The following is a 20,356-nucleotide window of genomic DNA, read 5'->3' as shown; positions in this document are numbered from 1 at the left end:
GCTCCGTGCACCACCCTCCAGGCCAAGTCCCCGATGAATAGTGGGAGGACTCCTGCATAGAGTGCCCTCCATCGGGGACCCCCGCCTCCTCCGGACGGCAAGATGGTACGCCATGGCGTGTCCGGACGGCCGGCGAGGATGGCAAAGTTGAGAGTGTGCAGGAGCAGCCCATACAGGAAACCCCTCCGCGCGGAACTGAAAGGCATGGAGGGGATTTCCCCGAGGCGGCTCAAGTTGTGAGGCGCCGGCCCCCGAGGGAGGGTCCGGGGTTTGGCGCCGATGAGGAATTCCGTCCGGACGGGGGTCAGTTCGGACGGGATCTCCCCACGTGCTTGAGCCTCCTCGATGCACCTAACAGAGTCAGGGCCCAAAGCTGTTTTTAGCGACTCGATGACTTCGGCCGCGCGGCGGACGTCTGCTGAATTTAGGCGCCGCGCCAGCGTGCCTGGCGCCATCCAGCCCGCTCCTCCGTCATCGAGCAGGTCCCTGACCCTGGTCACCTCACCAGCCACAGCCCTCTCTTCCGACCGCCACATAAAACCTCGGTCGTGGAGGTACGGATTCCCGAGCAGCGGCTCCTGCAGGACGGCCGCCACTCCAGCCGGCGGAGAGCTGCGCTTGGTGGAGACTTTGTTCCAGACCCTGATGAGTTCCTTGTAAAAGACAGGCAGCTCCCGGAGGGCGGTCCTGACACCCCCCAAGTTCACAAACAGGAGCTGCGTGTCGTAATTGAGGTCGCGCTACTGGCGAAAGAAATACGTCGCCAGAGCGCACCACCTAGGAGGGGGCTCGACGTAAAGGTATCTCTGCAGGGTCTGAAGACGGAAAGTCGCGAGCTGGGTGCTGACGCACACCAACGACTGACCGCCCTCCTCAAGCGGGAGACTCAAGACCGCGGCAGAGACCCAGTGCTTCCTGTTGTTCCAGAAGAAGTCCTTGTGCATGAATCCCAAAAAAGTTAGTTTTCAGGTGCAGCAGGTAATCAGGAAGGCGAATTGAATGTTGGCCTTCACTGCGAGAGGGATGGAGTACAAAAGCAGGGAGGTCCTGCTGCAACTGTATAGGGTATTGGTGAGGCCGCACCTGGAGTACTGCGTGCAGTTTTGGTCACCTTACTTAAGGAAAGATATACTAACTTTGGAGAGGGTACAGAGACTATTCACTAGGCTGATTCCGGAGATGAGAGGGTTACCTTATGATGATAGATTGAGTAGACTGGGTCTTTACTCGTTGGAGTTCAGAAGGATGAGGGGTGATCTTATAGAAACATTTAAAATAATGAAAGGGATCGACAAGATAGAGGCAGAGAGGTTATTTCCACTGGTCGGGGAGACTAGAACTAGGGGGCACAGCCTCAAAATACGGGGGAGCCAATTTAAAACCGAGTTGAGAAGGAATTTCTTCTCCCAGAGGGTTGTGAATCTGTGGAATTCTCTGCCCAAGGAAGCAGTTGAGGCTAGCTCATTGAATGTATTCAAATCACAGATAGATAGATTTTTAACCAATAAGGGAATTAAGGGTTATGGGGAGCGGGCGGGTAAGTGGAGCTGAGTCCACGGCCAGATCAGCCATGATCTTGTTGAATGGCGGAGCAGGCTCGAGGGGCTAGATGGCCTACTCCTGTTCCTCATTCTTATGTTCTTATGTAATTTCACTCTTGAAAGGTCTGGCTCTAATTTTTAGACTTGAGACCACACCTAATGTACTGTGTACAGTTTTGGTCTCATTCAAGGAGGGATATGCTTGCATTAGAAGCAGTTCAGAGAACGTTCACTAAGGTGATTCATGGGATGAAGGGGTTGTCTTATGAAGAAAGGTTGAGCCTATACACTTTGGAGTTTAGAAGAATGAGAGGTGATCTTATTGAAAAATACATGATTCTGAGGGGGCTCAACAGGGTAAATGCAGAGTTTGTTTCCCCTCGTGGGGGAATCTAGAACTTGGGGGCATAATTTCAGAATAAGGGGTCGCCCATTTAAAACAGAGATGAGGAGGAATTTCTTCTCTCAGAGGATCGTGAATCTTTGGAATTCTCTATCCCAGAGAGCTGTGGAAGGTGAGCCATTGAATATATTCAAGGCGGAGATAGACAGATTCATGAACTATAGGGGAGTCAAAGGACATTTAAGGAGATATTTCATAACTCTCAACAAAAATATATCCCAATGAGAAGGAAAGCCTGTAAGAGAAGGATAATTATCCATGGCTAAACCAAGGAAATAAGGGATGGTATCAAATTGAAAAAAAGGGCATACAATGTGGCCAAGACTAGTGGGAGGCCAGACGATTAGGAAACTTTGAAAAGCCAGCAAAGAATGACTAAAAAAAATAATAAAGGGAGGGAAGATTATATTATGAAAGTAAACTAACACGAAATCTAAAAAAGATAGTAAAAGTTTCTACAGGTACACAAAAAGGAAAAGAGTAGCTAAAGTAAATGTTGGTCCCCTAGAGGATGAGACTGGGGAATTAACAATGGAGAACAGGGAAAAGGCAGAGTCGTTGAACAAATATTTTGTATCGGTCTTTTCACAGTAGAAGACACTAAAAACATCTCAATAGTGGATAATCAAGGGGTGAAAGGGAGGGAGAAACTTAATACAATCACTATCACTAAGGAAGTTGTACTCGGTAAAATAATGGGATTAAAAGCGGACAAGTCCCCTGGACATAAAAACATAGAAAATAGGTGCAGGAGTAGGCCATTCGGCCCTTCGAGCCTGCACCGCCATTCAATGACTTCATGGCTGAACATGCAACTTCAGTACTCCATTCCTGCTTTCTCACCATACCCCTTGATCCCCCGAGTAGTAAGGACTTCATCTAACTCCTTTTTGAATATATTTAGTGAATTGGCCTCAACAACTTTCTGTGGTAGAGAATTCCACAAGTTCACCACTCTCTGGGTGAAGAAGTTTCTCCTCATCTCGGTCCTAAATGGCTTACCCCTTATCCTTAAGACTATGACCCCTGGTTCTGGACATCCCCAACATTGGGAACATTCTTCCTGCATCTAACCTGTCTAAACCCATCAGAATTTTAAACGTTTCTATGAGATCCCCTCTCATTCTTCTGAACTCCAGTGAATACAAGCCCAGTTGATCCAGTCTTTCTTGATATGTCAGTCCCGCCATCCCGGGAATCAGTCTGGTGAACGTTCGCTGCACTCCCTCAATAGCAAGAATGTCCTTCCTCAAGTTAGGAGACAAAAACTGTACACAATACTCCAGGTGTGGCCTCACCAAGGCCCTGTACAACTGTGGTAACACCTCCCTGCCCCTGTACTCAAATCCCCTCGCTATGAAGGCCAACATGCCATTTGCTTTCTTAACCGCCTGCTGTACCTGCATGCCTACCTTCAATGACCTGATGGCTTGCATCCTAGGGTCCTAAAAGAAGTGGCTACAGAGATAGTGGATGCATTGGTTGTAATCTACCAAAATTCCCTGGATTCTGGCAAGGTCCAAGCAGATTGGAAAACCGCAAATATGATGCCCCTGTTTAAAAAAGGAGGCAGACAGAAAGCAGGAAACTATAGACCGGTTAGCCTAACATCTGTCGTTGGGAAAATGCTGGAGTCCATTATTAAGGAAGCAGTAGCAGGACATTTGGAAAAAGATAATTCAATCAAGCAAAGTCAGCATGGTTTTATGAAAGTGAAATCATGTTTGACAAATTTGCAGGAGTTCTTCGAGGATGTAACGAGTTGGTGGATAAGGGGGAACCAGTGGATTTGGATTTCCAGAAGGCACTCGATAAGGTGCCACATAAAAGGTTACTTCACAAGATAAAAGCTCATGGGGTTGGGGGTAATATATTAGCATGGATTGAGGATTGGCTAACTAACAGAAAACAGAGAGTCGGGATAAACGGGTCATTTTCCTGTTGGCAAACCATAACTAGTGGGGTACCGCAGGGATCGATGCTGGGGCCTCAACTATTTACAATCTATATTAATGCCTTGGATGAACGGAGAGCGTATAATGTAACCAAGTTTGCTGATGATACAAAGATGGGTGGGAAAGCAAATTGTGAGGAGGACACAAAATATCTGCAAAGGGATATAGACAGGCTAAGTGAGTGGGCAAAAATTTGGCAGATGGAGTATAATATAGGAAAATGTTAGGTTTTCCACTTTGGCAGAGAAAAAAGAAAAGCAAATTATAATTTAAATGGAGAAAAATTGCAAAGTGCTTCAGCAGAGGGTCCTGGGGGGTCCTTGTGCACGAAACACAAAAAGTTAGTATGTAGGTACAATAATCAGGAAGGCAAATGGAATGTTGGCCTTTATTGCAAGGGGAAGAGAGTATAAAAGCAGAGAAGTCCTGCTACAACTGTACAGGGTATCGGTGAGGCCACACCTAGAGTACTGCATGCAGTTTTGGTTTCTGTATTTAAGAAAGGATATACTTGCATTAGAGGCTGTTCAGAGAAGGTTTACTAGGTTGATTCCGGAGATGAGATTAATGTGCAAAGTTAAAGCACATGGGATTGGGGTAGTGTGCTGACGTGGATTGAGAACTGGTTGTCAGACAGGAAGCAAAGAGTAGGAGTAAATGGGTACTTTTCAGAATGGCAGGCAGTGACTCGTGGGGTACAGCAAGGTTCTGTGCTGGGGCCACAGCTGTTTACACTGTACAGAAATGATTTAGATGAGTGGATTAAATGTAGTATCTCCAAATTTGCGGATGACACTAAGTTGGGTGGCAGTGTGAGCTGCGAGGAGGATGCTATGAGGCTGCAGAGTGACTTGGATAGGTTAGGTGAGTGGGCAAATGCATGGCAGATGAAGTATAATGTGGATAAATGTGAGGTTATCCACTTTGGTAGTAAAAACAGAGAGACAGACTATTATCTGAATGGTGACAGATTAGGAAAAGGGGAGGTGCAACGAGACCTGGGTGTCATGGTACATCAGTCATTGAAGGATGGCATGCAGGTACAGCAGGCGGTTAAGAAAGAAAATGGCATGTTGGCCTTCATAGCGAGGGGATTTGAGTACAGGGGCAGGGAGATGTTGCTACAGTTGTACAGGGCCTTGGTGAGGCCACACCTGGAGTATTGTGTACAGTTTTGGTCTTCTAACTTGAGGAAGGACATTCTTGCTGTTGAGGGAGTGCAGCGAAGGTTCACCAGACTGATTCCCGGGATGGTGGGACTGACCTATCAAGAAAGACTGGATCAACTGGGCTTGTATTCACTGGAGTTCAGAAGAATGAGAGGGGACCTCATAGAAACGTTTAAAATTCTGATGGGTTCAGACAGGTTAGATGCAGGAAGAATGTTCCCAATGTTGGGGAAGTCCAGAACCAGGGGTCACAGTCTAAGGATAAGGGGTAAGCCATTTAGGACTGAGATGAGGAGAAACTTCTTCACCCAGAGAGTGGTGAACTTGTGGAATTCTCTACCACAGAAAGTTGTTGAGGCCAATTCACTAAATATATTCAAAAAGGAGTTAGATGAAGTCCTTACTACTAGGGGGATCAAGGGGTATGGCGAGAAAGCAGGACTGGGGTACTGAAGTTGCATGTTCAGCCATGAAGTCATTGAATGGCGGTGCAGGCTCGAAGGGCCGAATGGCCTACTCCTGCACCTATTTTCTATGTTTCTATGAGGGGATTGACTTATGAAGATAGGTTGAGTAGGTTGGGTCTATGCTCATTGAAGTTCAGAAGAATGAGAGGTGAAACATACAAGATAATGAGAGGGCTCGACAAGACAGATGCAGAAAGTATATTCCACTCATTGGGGAAACTAAAACCAGGGGGCATAATATTAGAATAAGGGGTCGCCCATTTAAAACTGAGATGAGAAGAATTTTTTTCTCTGAGAGGGCTGTAAATCTGTGGAATTCACTGCTCCAGAGAGCTGTTGAGACTGGGACTTTGAATATATTTAAGGTGGAGATTGACAGATTTTTGAGGGATAAGGGAATTCAGGGTTATGGGAAGCGGGCAGGGAAGTGGAACTTAGTCCATTATCAGCCATGAACTTAATGAATGGCGGAGCAGGCTCGAGGGGTCAAATAAATGGCCTACTCCAGCTCCTATTTCTTGTGTCATTTATTGGCCATCCCTAATTGCCCTCGAGAAGGTGGTGGTGAGCCACCTTCTTGAATAGAGTTCTACTTCAGTTTCTCCTGATATGTTTAGATATTTTTCCACTTTTAGATTGGATCTATTTTGTACTTCGCATTATTTTAGTGTACGAGTCACAAGTGACTTTTGGTCAGATTTTATGAAACAAAATTAAATGAACGTTTGGATTTTGTCACAAATGAAGGAGGACTTGCATTGAGATAGCACTGTTCACGACTTCAGGACGTCCTAAAGTGCTTTAAAATAAATGAAGTGCAAGTCATGCAAAGTAATACCACGCACCTGTTATTGGAAGCAGCGACTTCAGCACAAGGCTTGGTACAGAACTTTAGCAGTTTGACTCATCTTTCATCAAGAAACTTTTCAAAAAAGGTTATATTAAGCTTTGTATCATATCGCCCTTACAGAGTGAGCAAGGAACTGAGGGAGTTGAAAAGGGAATAAAAGCCCCGTCCTTACATGGTAAACTACACAAACTTGTCCCAGTGCTCGTTTCAAAACAGCATCTCAACCACAACTTTTGTTGTATATCTGGCAATTTTGAACAGAGAAGATATAAATCAAAGTTAGTTATTTCCTTAAAACAAATACACTAGTTCTTCTGTTGTTATAAAAATTACTGCTGGAAATTCCTTCAATTTGATATCAGCACAGAATTACTGAATAATATTTTCTGTGCATGATCTTCTGATAACCAAACACCAAACCATAGTGTTGACTTTCCTAACCTATCTCCAGTAGGCAAGGCGCTATATCAATGTAACTCTTTCTTTTCTTTCTATTTTAACTAAAGTAGGACTCGTAGTTTGGGGTTGGGTGCAGGATGTGGTGCTGAATGGAACAAAAGGCTGGTGCAAAATGTCAAAGGCCTGTAACATGAAGGAACCCGACATTAAAAGTGGCAATTAACTACATTTATGAAGAATGTATGACATAAATGTTTCATTAATTGCATAGAAAACATGACAATGAAATATGGCCATTCCCACATCTGTGGAATTCCAATATATTATATCCAATAAATTGTATAATACTTTGGTTAGGCCACAGCTGGAGTACTGCATGCAGTTCTAGTCGCCGTATTATAGGAAGGATTTGATTGCACTAGAAGGGGTGCAAAGGGGTACTAGGATGCTGCCTGGAATGGAGAATCTTAGTTATGAGGACAGATTGGATAGGCTGGGTTTGTTCTCACTGGAACAGAGGAGGTTGAGAAGAGACCTCATTGAGGTGTACAAAATATTGAGGGGCCTGGACATAATGGATAGTAAGGGTCTATTACGAGGGGGCATAGTTTTAAGGTGGTTCGTGGAAGGTTTAGACGGGATTTGAGGGGGGGCTTCTTTACGCAGGGGGATGTGGGGATCTGGAACTCGCTGCCAAACAGTAGTAATGAGGTTGGGGACAACATCAAACAAGAAATTAGGGACGCATACAATAAAGGTACAGCAGTTATCTCATGGGTGACTTTAATCTACATATAGATTGGGCTAACCAGACTGGTAGCAATACAGTGGAGGAGGATTTCCTGGAGTGTATTAGGGATGGTTTTCTAGTCCAACATGTCAAGGAACCAACTAGAGGGCTGGCCATCCTAGACTGGGTGATGTGTAATGAGAAAGGTCTAATTAGCAATCTTGTTGTGCGAGGCCTCTTGGGGAAGAGTGAGCATAATATGGTAGAATTCTTTATTAAGATGGAGACAGTTAATTCAGAAACTAGGGTCCTGAACTTAAGGAACGGTAACTTCGATGGTATGAGGCGTGAATTGACTAGAATAGACTGGCAAATGATACTTAAAGGGTTGATGGTGGATAGGCAATGGCAAACATTTAAAGATCATATGGATGTACTTCAATAATTGTACATCCCTGTCTGGAGTAAAAATAAAACGGGGAAGGTGGCTCAACCGTGGCTAACAAGGGAAATTAAGGATAGTGTTAAATCCAAGGAAGATCATATAAATTGGCCAGAAAAGCAACTTGAGGACTGGGAGAAATTTAGAATTCAACAGAGGAGGACAAAGGGTTTAATTAGGAGGGGGAAAATAGAGTATGAGAGGAAGCTTGCCGTGAACATAAAAATGATTGCAAAAGCTTCTATAGATATGTGAAGAGAAAAAGATTAATGAAGACAATGGGGAACAAAGAAATGACAGACCAGTTGAACAAATACTTTGGTTCTGTCTTCACGAAGGAAGACACAAATAACCTTCTGGAAGTACTAGGGGACCGAGGGTCTAGTGAGAAGGAGGATCTGAAGGATATCCTTACTGGGCGGGAAATTGTGTTAGGGAAATTGATGGGATTGAAGGCCGATAAATCCTCGGGGCCTGATAGTGTGCATCCCTGAGTACTTAAGGAGTGGCCATAGAAATAGTGGATGCATTGGTGATCATTTTCCAACAGTCTATCAACTCTGGATCAGTTCCTGTGGACTGGAGGGTAGCTAATGTAACAACACTTTTAAAAAAAGGAGGGAGATAGAAAACGGGTAATTATAGACCGATTAGCTTCACATCACTAGTGGGGATAATGTTGGAATCAATTATTAAAGATGAAATAGCAGCGCATTTGGAAAGCAGTGACAGGATTGGTCCAAGTCAGCATGGATTTATTAAAGGGAAATCATGCTTGACAAATCTTCTGGAATTTTTTGAGGATGTAACTAGTAGAGTGGACAAGGGAGAACCAGTGGATGGGGTGTATTTGAACTTTCAAAAGGCTTTTGACAAGGTCCCACACAAAAGATTGGAGTGCAAAATCAATGCACATGGTATTTGGGGTAATGCACTGACGTGGATAGAGAACTGGTTGGCAGACAGGAGGAAGCAGAGAGCCGGGATAAACGGATCCTTTTCAGAATGGCAGGCAGTGACTAGTGGGGTGCCGCAGGGCTCAGTGCTGGGACCCCAGCTCTTTACAATATACATTAATGATTTAGATGAAGGAATTGAGTGTAATATCTCCAAGTTTGCAGATGACACTAAACTGGGTGGCGGTGTGAGCTGTGAGGAGGACGCTAAGAGGCTACAGGGTGACTTGGACAGGTTAGGTGAGTGGGCAAATGCATGGCAGATGCAGTATAACGTGGATAAATGTGAGGTTATCCACTTTGGGGGCAAAAACACGAAGGCAGATTATCTGAATGGCGGCAGATTAGGAAAAGGGGAGGTGCAACGAAACCTGGATGTCATGGTTCATCTGTCACTGAAAGTTGGCATGCAGGTACAGCAGGCGGTAAAGGCGGCAAATGGTATATTAGCCTTCATAGCTAGGGGATTTGAGTATAGGAGCGGGGAGGTCTTATTGCAGTTGTACAGAGCCTTGGTGAGGAGTCACCTGGAATATTGTGTTCAGTTTTGGTCTCCTAATCTGAGTGAAGACATTCTTGCTATTAAGGGAGTGCAGCGATGGTTCACCAGACTGATTCCCGGGATGGCTGGACTGACATATGAGGAGAGACTGGATCAACTGGGCCTTTATACACTGGAGTTTAGAAGGATGAGAGGGGTTCTCATAGAAACATATAAGATTCTGACGGGACTGGACAGGTTAGATGCGGGAAGAATGTTCCCGATGTTGGAGAAGTCCAGAACCAGGCGACACAGTCTTAGGATAAGTAGTAGGCCATTTAGGACTGAGATGAGGAGAAACTTCTTCACTCAGAGTTGCTAACCTGTGGAATTCCCTACTGTAGAGAGTTGTTAATGCCAGTTCATTGGATATATTCAAGAGGGAGTTAGATGTGGCCCTTATGGCTAAAGGGATCAAGGGGTATGGAGAGAAAGCAGGAAAAGGGTCCTGAGGGAATGATCAGCCATGATGTTATTGAATGGTGGTGCAGGCTCGAAGGGCCGAATGGCTTACTCCTGCACCTATTTTCTATGTTTCTATGCCTGGAAGAGTGATGGATGCAGAAACCCTCACCACTTTTAAGAGATGGTTGGATGGGTACTTAAAGTGCAGTAACCTTCAGGGTTACGGATCTAGAGCTGGTAATTGGGATTAGATTGGATGACCTTTTGTTGGATGGCGCAGATATAATGTAAGTACTGCAGGGAATAGAATACGACCAGGGTGATCTCCTGGACTAGTTTCGATCGCCTGGATGCGTTAGAGAGGAACTTTCTCAGAGTTTTTCTCCCTAAATTGGCCTGGGTTTTTATTTGGTTTTTGCCTCTGCCAGGCGATCACATGGCTCCGGTTGGGGTGGAGTGTAGAATGTTTCAGTACAAGTGTCGCAGTTGTGTGAGGCGGACTGGTTGGGCTGGGTGCTCTTTGCCTTTCCATCATTGTTCATAGGTTTATATGCAACCTTTAGGGCTGCTGACCAAAGGCCGTGCGGCTCCTTGTCGGCTGGCGCGGACACAATGGGCCGAAATGGCCTCCTTCTGCACTGTAAATTTCTATATGGCAATTGTTACAAATCTAAATCTTGTACGCTTGTAATTGGTTCTTTCCAACTTTGCATGCTACTTCTTTGCCTATCCTCGTTAATTGCCATTGTAACAAGGTTTTACTGCAAAACCTTCATCTTAACTGTTAATTAGTGCGCCACCTAGTGTCCTGCTTGACACTAAGCTTCAAACTCCAATTAGTTCATCTACTTCCACTTCTTAAGTATTTTCCTGTCCCTACCTCTCCCCAATGGTACCGCAACTCTAATGTGCACAATCATCATCTCCAGGTTCAACTTCTCCTTGTCAAGCAACATCTTAGTTAAACTCAAAACCAACATCACTAAAAACAGATTACCTGGTCATTATCACATTACTGTTTGTGGGAGCTTGCTGTATGCAAATTAGCTGCCGCGTTTCCTACATTACAACTGTGACTACACTCCAAAAGTATTTCAGTGGGTGTAAGGCACTTTGGGGCATCCTAAGGTCGTGAAAGGCGCTATATAAATGCAAGTCTTTCTTTTATCCAGAATTCCGCTACCTACATCCAATCTGATATCAAGGACGCTTTTGAAGATATCACCGACCTGGGAATCCCTGGCCCAAGACAGCTCAAAGTGGAGGAGAAGCATCCAGGAAGGCGCCAAACACCTCGAGTTTCTTCGCCGGGAGCAAGTGGAAGCCAAACTAAGGAGCGCACGACAACCCAAGCACCCCACACACCCGTCCCTTCAACCAGCGTCTGCCCCACCTGTGACAGAGACTGTAGGTCCCGCATTGGACTCATCAGTCACATGAGAACTCATTATTGTAGGAAGTAAGTCATCCTCGACTCCGAGGCACTGTCTAAGAAGAAGAAATATAAAGTCCAGATCATTTATCACCTGTCCTCACTGAACTTCATAGCTCCCTGTTCCCAGCTCACTGATTTCAACATCTTAATCCTCCTTTACAAATCATTCGTAATTTTTCTTCACCTTACTACTGCAACTTCTTCCAGCCCCATGTTCTTGCTCTCTGGTCTACTTTACATTATCCTCTGCTAACAGTGGTACAGCCTTCAGCCATCTGGCTCCTACATTGAATCTCAAATCGCTCTGCCTTGCTACATCTCTCATTTTCAAAAGCCTACTTAAAAAACCTGACCCTTTGACCAGCTCTCCTGACAGTTTCCCCCCAGGCTCTTTTCCCCATTCCTGCTTGGTTCCATACCCCATCATGTAAAGCAATTTGGGAGGTTTTGCTAAGTTACAGGAGCTACATAATTACAAGCTGCAGTAGTCAATATTGTCACAGATGCAGTTTGAATGTGCGTCAGTTTATGGAGCTGAAATCCTTCCCTTACTTTCTGTGTATCGATGTCCTTTCGTGTAGCCTCCATATCTTTGTGTATCTTCTCGCGTTGCTTTTCGGCTTCATTTTGTTGAGTTATGGTATCCTGAAGTTCGGACTCTTTTTGCTTAGGAAACAAAAGAAATACACAGACATTGAAACAAATAAAAAAAACTCCAGGTAACTACTGCCCACCAGTAAACAGTTCAGTTTACCTCTTTGTGCTCATCTCTTCTTTCCTTGATGTATCTCTCAATTTCTCTTGCGTAAGCATCAATATTTTTGAATTTTTCTTTGATTTCATTTATCTGGAAGATTTACAAATGAAGAATACACCTTTAATTTATAAACTCTGCTTCTTCTTTTCTCTTGTGCTCTTACACTCTATAAAGCACAAGTTCATGCAAGACAAATAAGAAAGAAAGGAAGAAAAAAAGAAAGAGAAAAGTAAGAAAGAAAAGTAAGAAAAATACTGGCTTTTATAAAGCGCTTTTCATGACCATCGGACATCTCAAAGCACTTTACAGCCAATGAAGTACTTTTGGAGTGTAATCACTGTTGTAATTTAGGAAACGCGGGAGCCAATTTGCGCACAAACAAGCTCCCACAAACAGCAATGTGATAATGACCAGATAATCTGTTTTTTTTTGTTGTGTTGATTGAGGGATAAATATTGGCCAGGACACCGCGGATAACTCCCCTGCTCTTCTTCGGAATAGTGTCATGAGGTCTTTTACGTCCACTTGAGAGAGCAGACAGGACCTCAGTTTAACATCTCATCCGAAAGACCAAATTAATATTCCATTATCTGAGGTGGCTCTTCCAAGAACTCTCTTGCACTACTGGGCAGGGTACAATCAAAAGCTGGCCATCTGATAGCCAATTCCTTTCTCCCCTACTAATCCAACTTCTCTCTCTTTGCCAGCCTTTCTTTCTCTTTGTTGCTTTAGTCAATTTTAGTGTTCAGTGATTTTCTAAACTTTCCTCGGTTTTGTTTCTGACATGCCAGTCTGCACACTCTTCCTCTTCCCTACATCAAGACTCACCCCATTCGTTCTTTTCTTCTCGTTCATTTTTTTTCAAACCTTAATGGTATCCTGCACTGTGGGCCACAGCCTTTATCTTGGTTTCTTGCAGGGATTAAAAAAGAAACTTTGCCAAATTTGCGAGCAATTTAAAAGCATAGTCATGGAAATAGAGTCCCTTTATAAAAAGATGGTTCTTGTTTGGTATCAAGGGGCCGAAATTGCCCCTTTCCGAAAGGCCCATTAGCAGGAGTCGCTAACGGGGCGACAAGGACTTTACAAAGTATGTTGTACCTGACCTTTTCCTGCATCTCCTTGTAGCTTGTATTTTTCCTCTCCACCAGATCCTGTTTTTCTTGCTGTAGTTTACCTACAGCTGCAGCTAGTGGAGATAACTGCTCCTTAGATTCCTGCAAGAGAGCAAACTTGGGATTAAGTGGAGATACATTTCATGCATACGCGACAAATATTACGATAAGATAGTACACCACGTGTAGTAATTCCGCCAGTTTTATTTCGGACCTGTTCAATTAACGAGGCTCACTGCTGTAACAACATGTGCAACTTTGACAAAGTGCTTTCTCAGTCGAGGCTGCGTTCTTCACCGACACACATTTTTATCTCCTAAAGGCAGTTAAATAGAATGAGGTGCAACTCAACAGGCACCTCATGTACCCTGCCCCCTCTGGCCACACTTCATGCAAGCTTCTACAGTGAATGACAATAGGCCACTTGGGCTATTGGAGGCAGGGGGTGGGGGGGTGAAAGAGGATCACAAGTCAAGCTCGACTGCACATGTGCACTTTGCAGTAGATCACTCCGCAGCGATCAGGACTACGAAAAAATATATTTAAGGTGGAGATACAGACTTTTAAAGGATAAAGGAGTCAAGGGTTATGGGGAGAGGGCAGGGAAGTGGAGTTGAGGCCAAGATCAGATCAGCCATGATATTGAATGGTGGAGAAGGCTCAAGAGGCCAGATAGCCTACTCATGCTCCTAGTCCTTATGCTCTTATGAAACACAAGTTGACTTTTCTCCTCAGCATGCTGAAGCCTGACACACCAACACATGCAAGATATCAAACCGAGGATCTTCCTGGCCTAGAAACATAGAAAATAGGTGCAGGAGTAAGGCCATTCAGCCCTTCAAGCCTGCACCACCATTCAATAAGATCATGGCTGATCATTCACCTCAGTACCCCTGTCTTAATAAGCACCACACTGGCTGTGCTATAGCAACTTGACAGTTTCTCCTGCTTTCACTGAAGACATTGTTCAATCCCCATCAATCTCGTCTATAAAGCGTCAGGCTTAACTCAAATTCAGCAATATCACCCGAGTTAGAAGGTGGTGGGTGCAAGTCTCACTCCAGAGACTTCAGCATATATAATCTGGGTCAAAGGTTCATAAGAAATAGGAGCAGGAATAGGCCAGTTGGCCCCTCGAGTCTGCTCCACCATTCAATAAGATCATGGCTGATCCAGAATTCCCAAATTACGGGATATTCCCCACTTGGGGAGGGGGTTGATGATGCTATCGGTGGGGCGGGGTGATTGACGATGCTATCGGTGAGGGGGGTGGCTGATGATGCTATCGGTGAGGACGATGCTATCAGTGAGGGGGCGCGAGGCGAACAGGCTGGCGTAACGTAACTAGTACGAGCGCCTCCAACGCAGCCTTGCACAGCCAGAGGGGATGCATTGCGAACCGATCTTAGCACAGCATGTGATGCTTGAATTCCCGCTGATTTGTAGATGGGGACGGCGGACCTTTTCGAGCTGCTCCAGAATCAGTTGCGACAGGCCCACTGTCAGCTTCCACTCATTTTCTCCATTACAATTTTCAACTGTGTGCACGAAAATGCAACACCTGCTATTGCACTTAGTTCTAAATTTTCATGAATAAAACCCACAATAGAATAAATATTCCAGCTCGTGTGCAAGAGTTGTAACAGTTAAGACATTGTAGGATAGAAGCTGAAAATGAGACAGACAAACATATTAATTAGGAGCAGGAGTAGGCCATTTGAGCTTGCTCCGTCATTCAACAAGATCATGGCTGATCTTCGACCTCAACTCCACCTTCCCGCACTCTCCCCATATCCCTTAATTGCCTTCGTTCCCAAAAATTTATCGACCTCTGTCTTGAATATACTCAATGACTGAGCATCCACAGCCCTCTAGGATAGAGAATTCCAAAGATTCACAACCCTTTGAATGAAGAAATTTCTCCTCAAGTCAGTCCTAAATGGCTGACCCTTTAATTTGAGACTGCGACCCCGTGTTCTAGATACCCCAGCCAGGGGAAACATCTCAGCATTAACCCTGTCAAGCCGCTTAAGTATTTTATATGTTTCAATTAGATCACCTGTCATTCTTCTAAACTACAGGGAATATAGGCCTAGTCTACTCTATCTCTCTTCATAGGACAATCCCCCCATCCCAGGAACCAGTCTAGTGAACTTTTGTTGCACTCCCTCTAAGGCAAGTATGTCTTTCCTTAGGTAAGGAGAGCAGAACTGTACACAGTACTCCAGGTGTGGCTCCTGTATAATTGCAGTCAGACCTCTTTACTCTAATCCCTTTGTAACCAAAATTAACATACCATTTGCTTTCCAAATTGACAAGTCACTTTGCATCGTAAATGAACATGCAGTGTAGATAGCAGCGTAACTAAGTGAAAGATGTGGAGCTTAAGGTTGCAATAGTTTGTCCTTGAAGGATATGAACAGAACCAATAACATACTCGTATTTCTCTGTGTAAGGACTGAATCTCTGTGGAAAATTCTGCACTCTGCTCCTCCAGTTGCTGACGTCGCTGCATATTGCTGGCAATCTGAAGTTTTTCGGCTCTAACCTCATTGACGATGCTCTTCAGCAACTGGATCTGTTCCTGCTGCTCTTGAATCATTTTCCGCTTCAGCTCAATTTTGCTAGATACTATAATGGAAACAGTGTTATCACAGCAAATGCATGTCAAAAATCGTGTCCCAGCAAAGAGCTGGAAATTTAATGTCCTTTATTAATACTCAAATTAGTTTCCTTTTGAAACTAGTGCACATTTCAGTTTGATAATCTCACCTTTCAGTAAGTCGTCAGAGCAGACATCTACCTCATAGAATTGTCATTTAAGCAGTTCCAGTGTGAAGATAAATACTTGTATCTATATAGTGCCTTTAACGTAGTAAAGTGTCCTGGTCCAATATTTATACCTCCATCAACATAAAAAAACAGATTATCTGGTCATTATCACATTGTTTGTGGGAGCATGCTGTGCACAAATTGGCTGTTGCATTTCTTACATTACAACAGTGACTACACTTCAAAAAGTACTTCATTGGCTGTAAAGCGCTTTGAGACATCTGGTGGTCTTGAAAGGCACTATGTAAATGCAAGTCTTTCTTGCTTTCTTTCTAAAACGCCCAAGGCACGTCACAGGAGCTTTATCAAACAAAATTTGACACCGAGCCACATAAGGAGATATTAAGACAGGTGACCAAACAATTGGTCAAAGAGGTAAGTTTTAAGGAGCGTCTTAAAGGATGAGAGAGACGTAGAGAGGTTTGGGGAGGGAGTTCCAGAGCTTGGCAGCTGAAGGCGCAGCCGGCAATGGTGTAGCGAAGGAAATTAAAGATGTGCAAGAGGCCAGAATTGGAGGAGCGCAGAGATCTTGGAGGGTTGTAGGGGCTGGAGGAGATTATAGGTAGGGAGGGGCGAGGCCATGGAGTGATTTGAACACAAAAATTAGAATTTTGAAACTGAGGTGTTACCGGATGGGAGCCAATGTAACTCGTAATAATAAAGGTGAAAATGACAGGCAGGAAAAGACCAGCTGGTCCATCAAGTTGTACCATACAGTCACGGTGCAACTTATGAACACCGTGCCTTTCATCCAGCTTCACCCTCTGCCCCATACCAGCCAGCCATGCAATTCCTTAGGAGCTGACGAACCAGAGGAAAAAACCTTCAGCCAATTTAGCAGGAAAAACACCCTGGAAAATATTTCACCGACCCCGATAGGTAATTAAACCAGTTCCCGGAAACAACAGTGACTGGGTGACACATTCCCCAAACCTCACTTACCTTTTTTACGCTGTGATGCTAGTCAGTCAGGAACACACACAGCTCCCTTTTGAACTTAACTTTGTTATTTTAAAGACCTTAATCAAATCTTGCTGAAATCTATGCTTTTCTAAAGTACAAAGCACCAGCTCTCTATGGTTAACTATGGGCCTTTTTGTTACATACAAGTCTATAGACCCTCCTCTGAACCGCTTTCAGAGCATCTATCATACCCATCATGCGAGAGGACCAAAACTGGATACAGTATTCTAGATGAAGCCTAACCATGGCCTTGTATACAAGGACAATGTCGTAGTTTTTGTTTCATGTTGGACCGTCCTAATATTCTAGTTGCTTTTGCCAAAGCCTCGTGGCACTGGTTGTGAATCTGTAGAGATTCATGTACTATAACACCGTGGTCCATTTCCCGCTCAACAGCCCTATGCTCTGAACCTTGCTTGGTTTAACACATGGTTGCGATTATCCCACTCCACATGCACAATACTACATTTATCTGATACAAAAGCAAAATACTGCAGAAGCTGGAAATCTGATGCGTTGACAGTCATTTTCCAACATTCCATTGACTCTGGATCAGTTCCTATGGAGTGGAGGGTAGCCAATGTAACCCCACTTTTTAAAAAAGGAGGGAGAGAGAAAACAGGGAATTATAGACCGGTCAGCCTGACATCGGTAGTGGGTAAAATGATGGAATCAATTATTAAGGATGTCATAGCAGTGCATTTGGAAAGAGGTGACATGATAGGTCCAAGTCAGCATGGATTTGTGAAAGGGAAATCATGCTTGACAAATCTTCTGGAATTTTTTGAGGATGTTTCCAGTAGAGTGGATAAGGGAGAACCAGTTGATGTGGTATATTTGGACTTTCAGAAGGCGTTCGACAAGGTCCCACACAAGAGATTGATGTGCAAAGTTAGAGCACATGGGATTGGGGGTAGTGTACTGACATGGATTGAGAACTGGTTGTCAGACAGGAAGCAAAGAGTAGGAGTAAATGGGTACTTTTCAGAATGGCAGGCAGTGACTAGTGGGGTACCGCAGGGTTCTGTGCTGGGGCCCCAGCTGTTTACACTGTACATTAATGATTTAGATGAGGGGATTGAGTGTAGTATCTCCAAGTTTGCGGATGACACTAAGTTGGGTGGCAGTGTGAGCTGCGAGGAGGATGCTGTGAGGCTGCAGAGCGACTTGGATAGGTTAGGTGAGTGGGCAAATGCATGGCAGATGAAGTATAATGTGGATAAATGTGAGGTTATCCACTTTGGTGGTAAAAACAGAGAGACAGACTATTATCTGAATGGTGACAGATTAGGAAAAGGGGAGGTGCAAAGAGACCTGGGTGTCATGGTACATCAGTCATTGAAGGTTGGCATGCAGGTGCAGCAGGCGGTTAAGAAAGCAAATGGCATGTTGGCCTTCATAGCAAGGGGATTTGAGTACAGGGGCAGGGAGGTGTTGCTACAGTTGTACAGGGCATTGGTGAGGCCACACCTGGAGTATTGTGTACAGTTTTGGTCTCCTAACCTGAGGAAGGACATTCTTGCTATTGAGGGAGTGCAGCGAAGGTTCACCAGACTGATTCCCGGGATGGCGGGACTGACCTATCAAGAAAGACTGGATCAACTGGGCTTGTATTCACTGGAGTTCAGAAGAATGAGAGGGGACCTCATAGAAACATATAAAATTCTGACGGGGTTAGACAGGTTAGATGCAGGAAGAATGTTCCCAATGTTGGGGAAGTCCAGAACCAGGGGTCACAGTCTAAGGATAAGGGGTAAGCCATTTAGGACCGAGATGCGGAGGAACTTCTTCACCCAGAGAGTGGTGAACCTGTGGAATTCTCTACCACAGAAAGTTGTTGAGGCCAATTCACTAAATATATTCAAAAAGGAGTTAGATGAGGTCCTTACTGCTAGGGGGATCAAGGGGTATGGCGAGAAAGCAGGAATGGGGTACTGAAGTTGAATGTTCAGCCATGAACTCATTGAATGGCGGTGCAGGCTAGAAGGGCCGAATGGCCTACTCCTGCACCTATTTTCTATGTTTCTATGTTTCTAAAACAGAAAATGCTAGAAATACTCAGCAGGTCAAGCAGCATCTGCAGAGAGAGAAAAACAAGAGTTAACATTTCAGGTTGATGACCTTTTGTCAGAACTGGAAAAAGTTAGAGGTGTAACAGGTTTTAAGCAAGTGCAGGGGCAGGGAAAGGGGGTAGGGAAGGAAAGAACAAAAGGGAAGGTCTGTGATAGGATGGAAGGCAGGAGTGATTAAATGATAAAAGGGATGATTGTACAAAGCAAAAGTTTATGGTACGAGGGTCATCGACCCGAAACGTTAACACTGCTTCCTCTCCACAGATGCTGCCTGACCTGCTGAGATTTCCAGCATTTCTGTTTTTATTATAAAAGTTTATGGTAATGGGACAAGTAAGGAAACAAAAGAGGAGTCTAGAAGAGGTGTAAATGGGGACGGCAGAATCATCGGTAGCTGCCATCTGAAATAATAGGGGCAGAGGTTATGGTCTGAAATTGTTGAACTCGATGTTGAGTCCAAAATGCCGTAAAGTGACGAATTGAAAGATGAGGTGCTGCTCCTTGAGCTTATATTGAGCTTCGTTGCAACAGTGCAAGAAAGAAAGACTTACATTTATATAGAGGCCGAGTACAGAGAGGTCGGAGTAGGAATGGAATTAAAGTAACAGGCGACCAGAAGCTCGGGATCATGCTTATGTACTGAACAAGGGTGTTCTGAAAAACGGTCACACAATCGGTGTTTGGTCTCCCCAATGTAGAGGAGATCGCATAGTGAGCAGCGAATACAGTATACTTCAATTGCAAGAAGTACAAGTAAATCACAGTTTCATCTGGAAGAAGTGTTTGGGGCGCTGGACAATAAGAAGTGAGAAGGTAAAAGGACAGATATTACATCTCCTACACTTGCATGGGAAAGTGCCGTGGGAAGGGGAGTGGGTGTTGGGGGTGATTGAGTTGTGGACCAGGGTGTTGTGGAGGGAGCGGTCGCTTTGGAATACTGAAAGGGGAGGGGAGTAGATTTATCTATATTGAATGGCACCTTCCAGATGCAGGCCCATTTCCCCAATGCATCTAGATATAACTGTCATCTATTTTTGTTGCCCAAGGTGGCAGCACCTATCATAGAATAGTTACACAGGACAAAAGGAGGCCATTCGGCCCGTCGAGCACAGGGCAGCTCTTTGCAAGAGCTCTTCAAGCTAGTCCCACTCCTCTGTCCTTTCGCCATCCTCAAACCTTTGCATCATCGGCAAACTTGTAGACAGGTCTCCAGATGCCTTAATCCAGATGATTAATAAAGATTGTAAAGAACAGTCCGAACCTGTGGCACGCCACCAGCAACCGGTCCCAACGCAGAAAAACTGCCATGAACAACAATCTTCTG

General features: G+C 44.5%; 1 protein-coding gene across 2 annotated transcripts in view; it reads right to left on the bottom strand.

Moving 5' to 3' along the window:
* rad50 (RAD50 homolog, double strand break repair protein) overlaps positions 1–20,356 on the bottom strand; it is a 215,150-nt gene that overhangs the window by 45,648 nt on the left and 149,146 nt on the right. For both annotated transcript variants that reach the window (XM_070878055.1, XM_070878056.1), the window contains exons 17-20: positions 15,603–15,796; positions 13,157–13,267; positions 12,048–12,140; positions 11,846–11,959 (exon numbers count right to left, since the gene is read on the bottom strand). In XM_070878055.1, the coding sequence (XP_070734156.1) occupies positions 11,846–11,959; positions 12,048–12,140; positions 13,157–13,267; positions 15,603–15,796 (512 nt within the window). The remainder of the gene's footprint in view (positions 1–11,845; positions 11,960–12,047; positions 12,141–13,156; positions 13,268–15,602; positions 15,797–20,356) is intronic.

This window comes from Pristiophorus japonicus, chromosome 4, assembly GCF_044704955.1.
Source record: "Pristiophorus japonicus isolate sPriJap1 chromosome 4, sPriJap1.hap1, whole genome shotgun sequence".
In the NCBI taxonomy this organism is placed as follows: domain Eukaryota; kingdom Metazoa; phylum Chordata; class Chondrichthyes; family Pristiophoridae; genus Pristiophorus; species Pristiophorus japonicus.
Note: the sequence above shows the minus strand (reverse complement) of the source record. Positions and strands in the feature narration are given on the sequence as shown.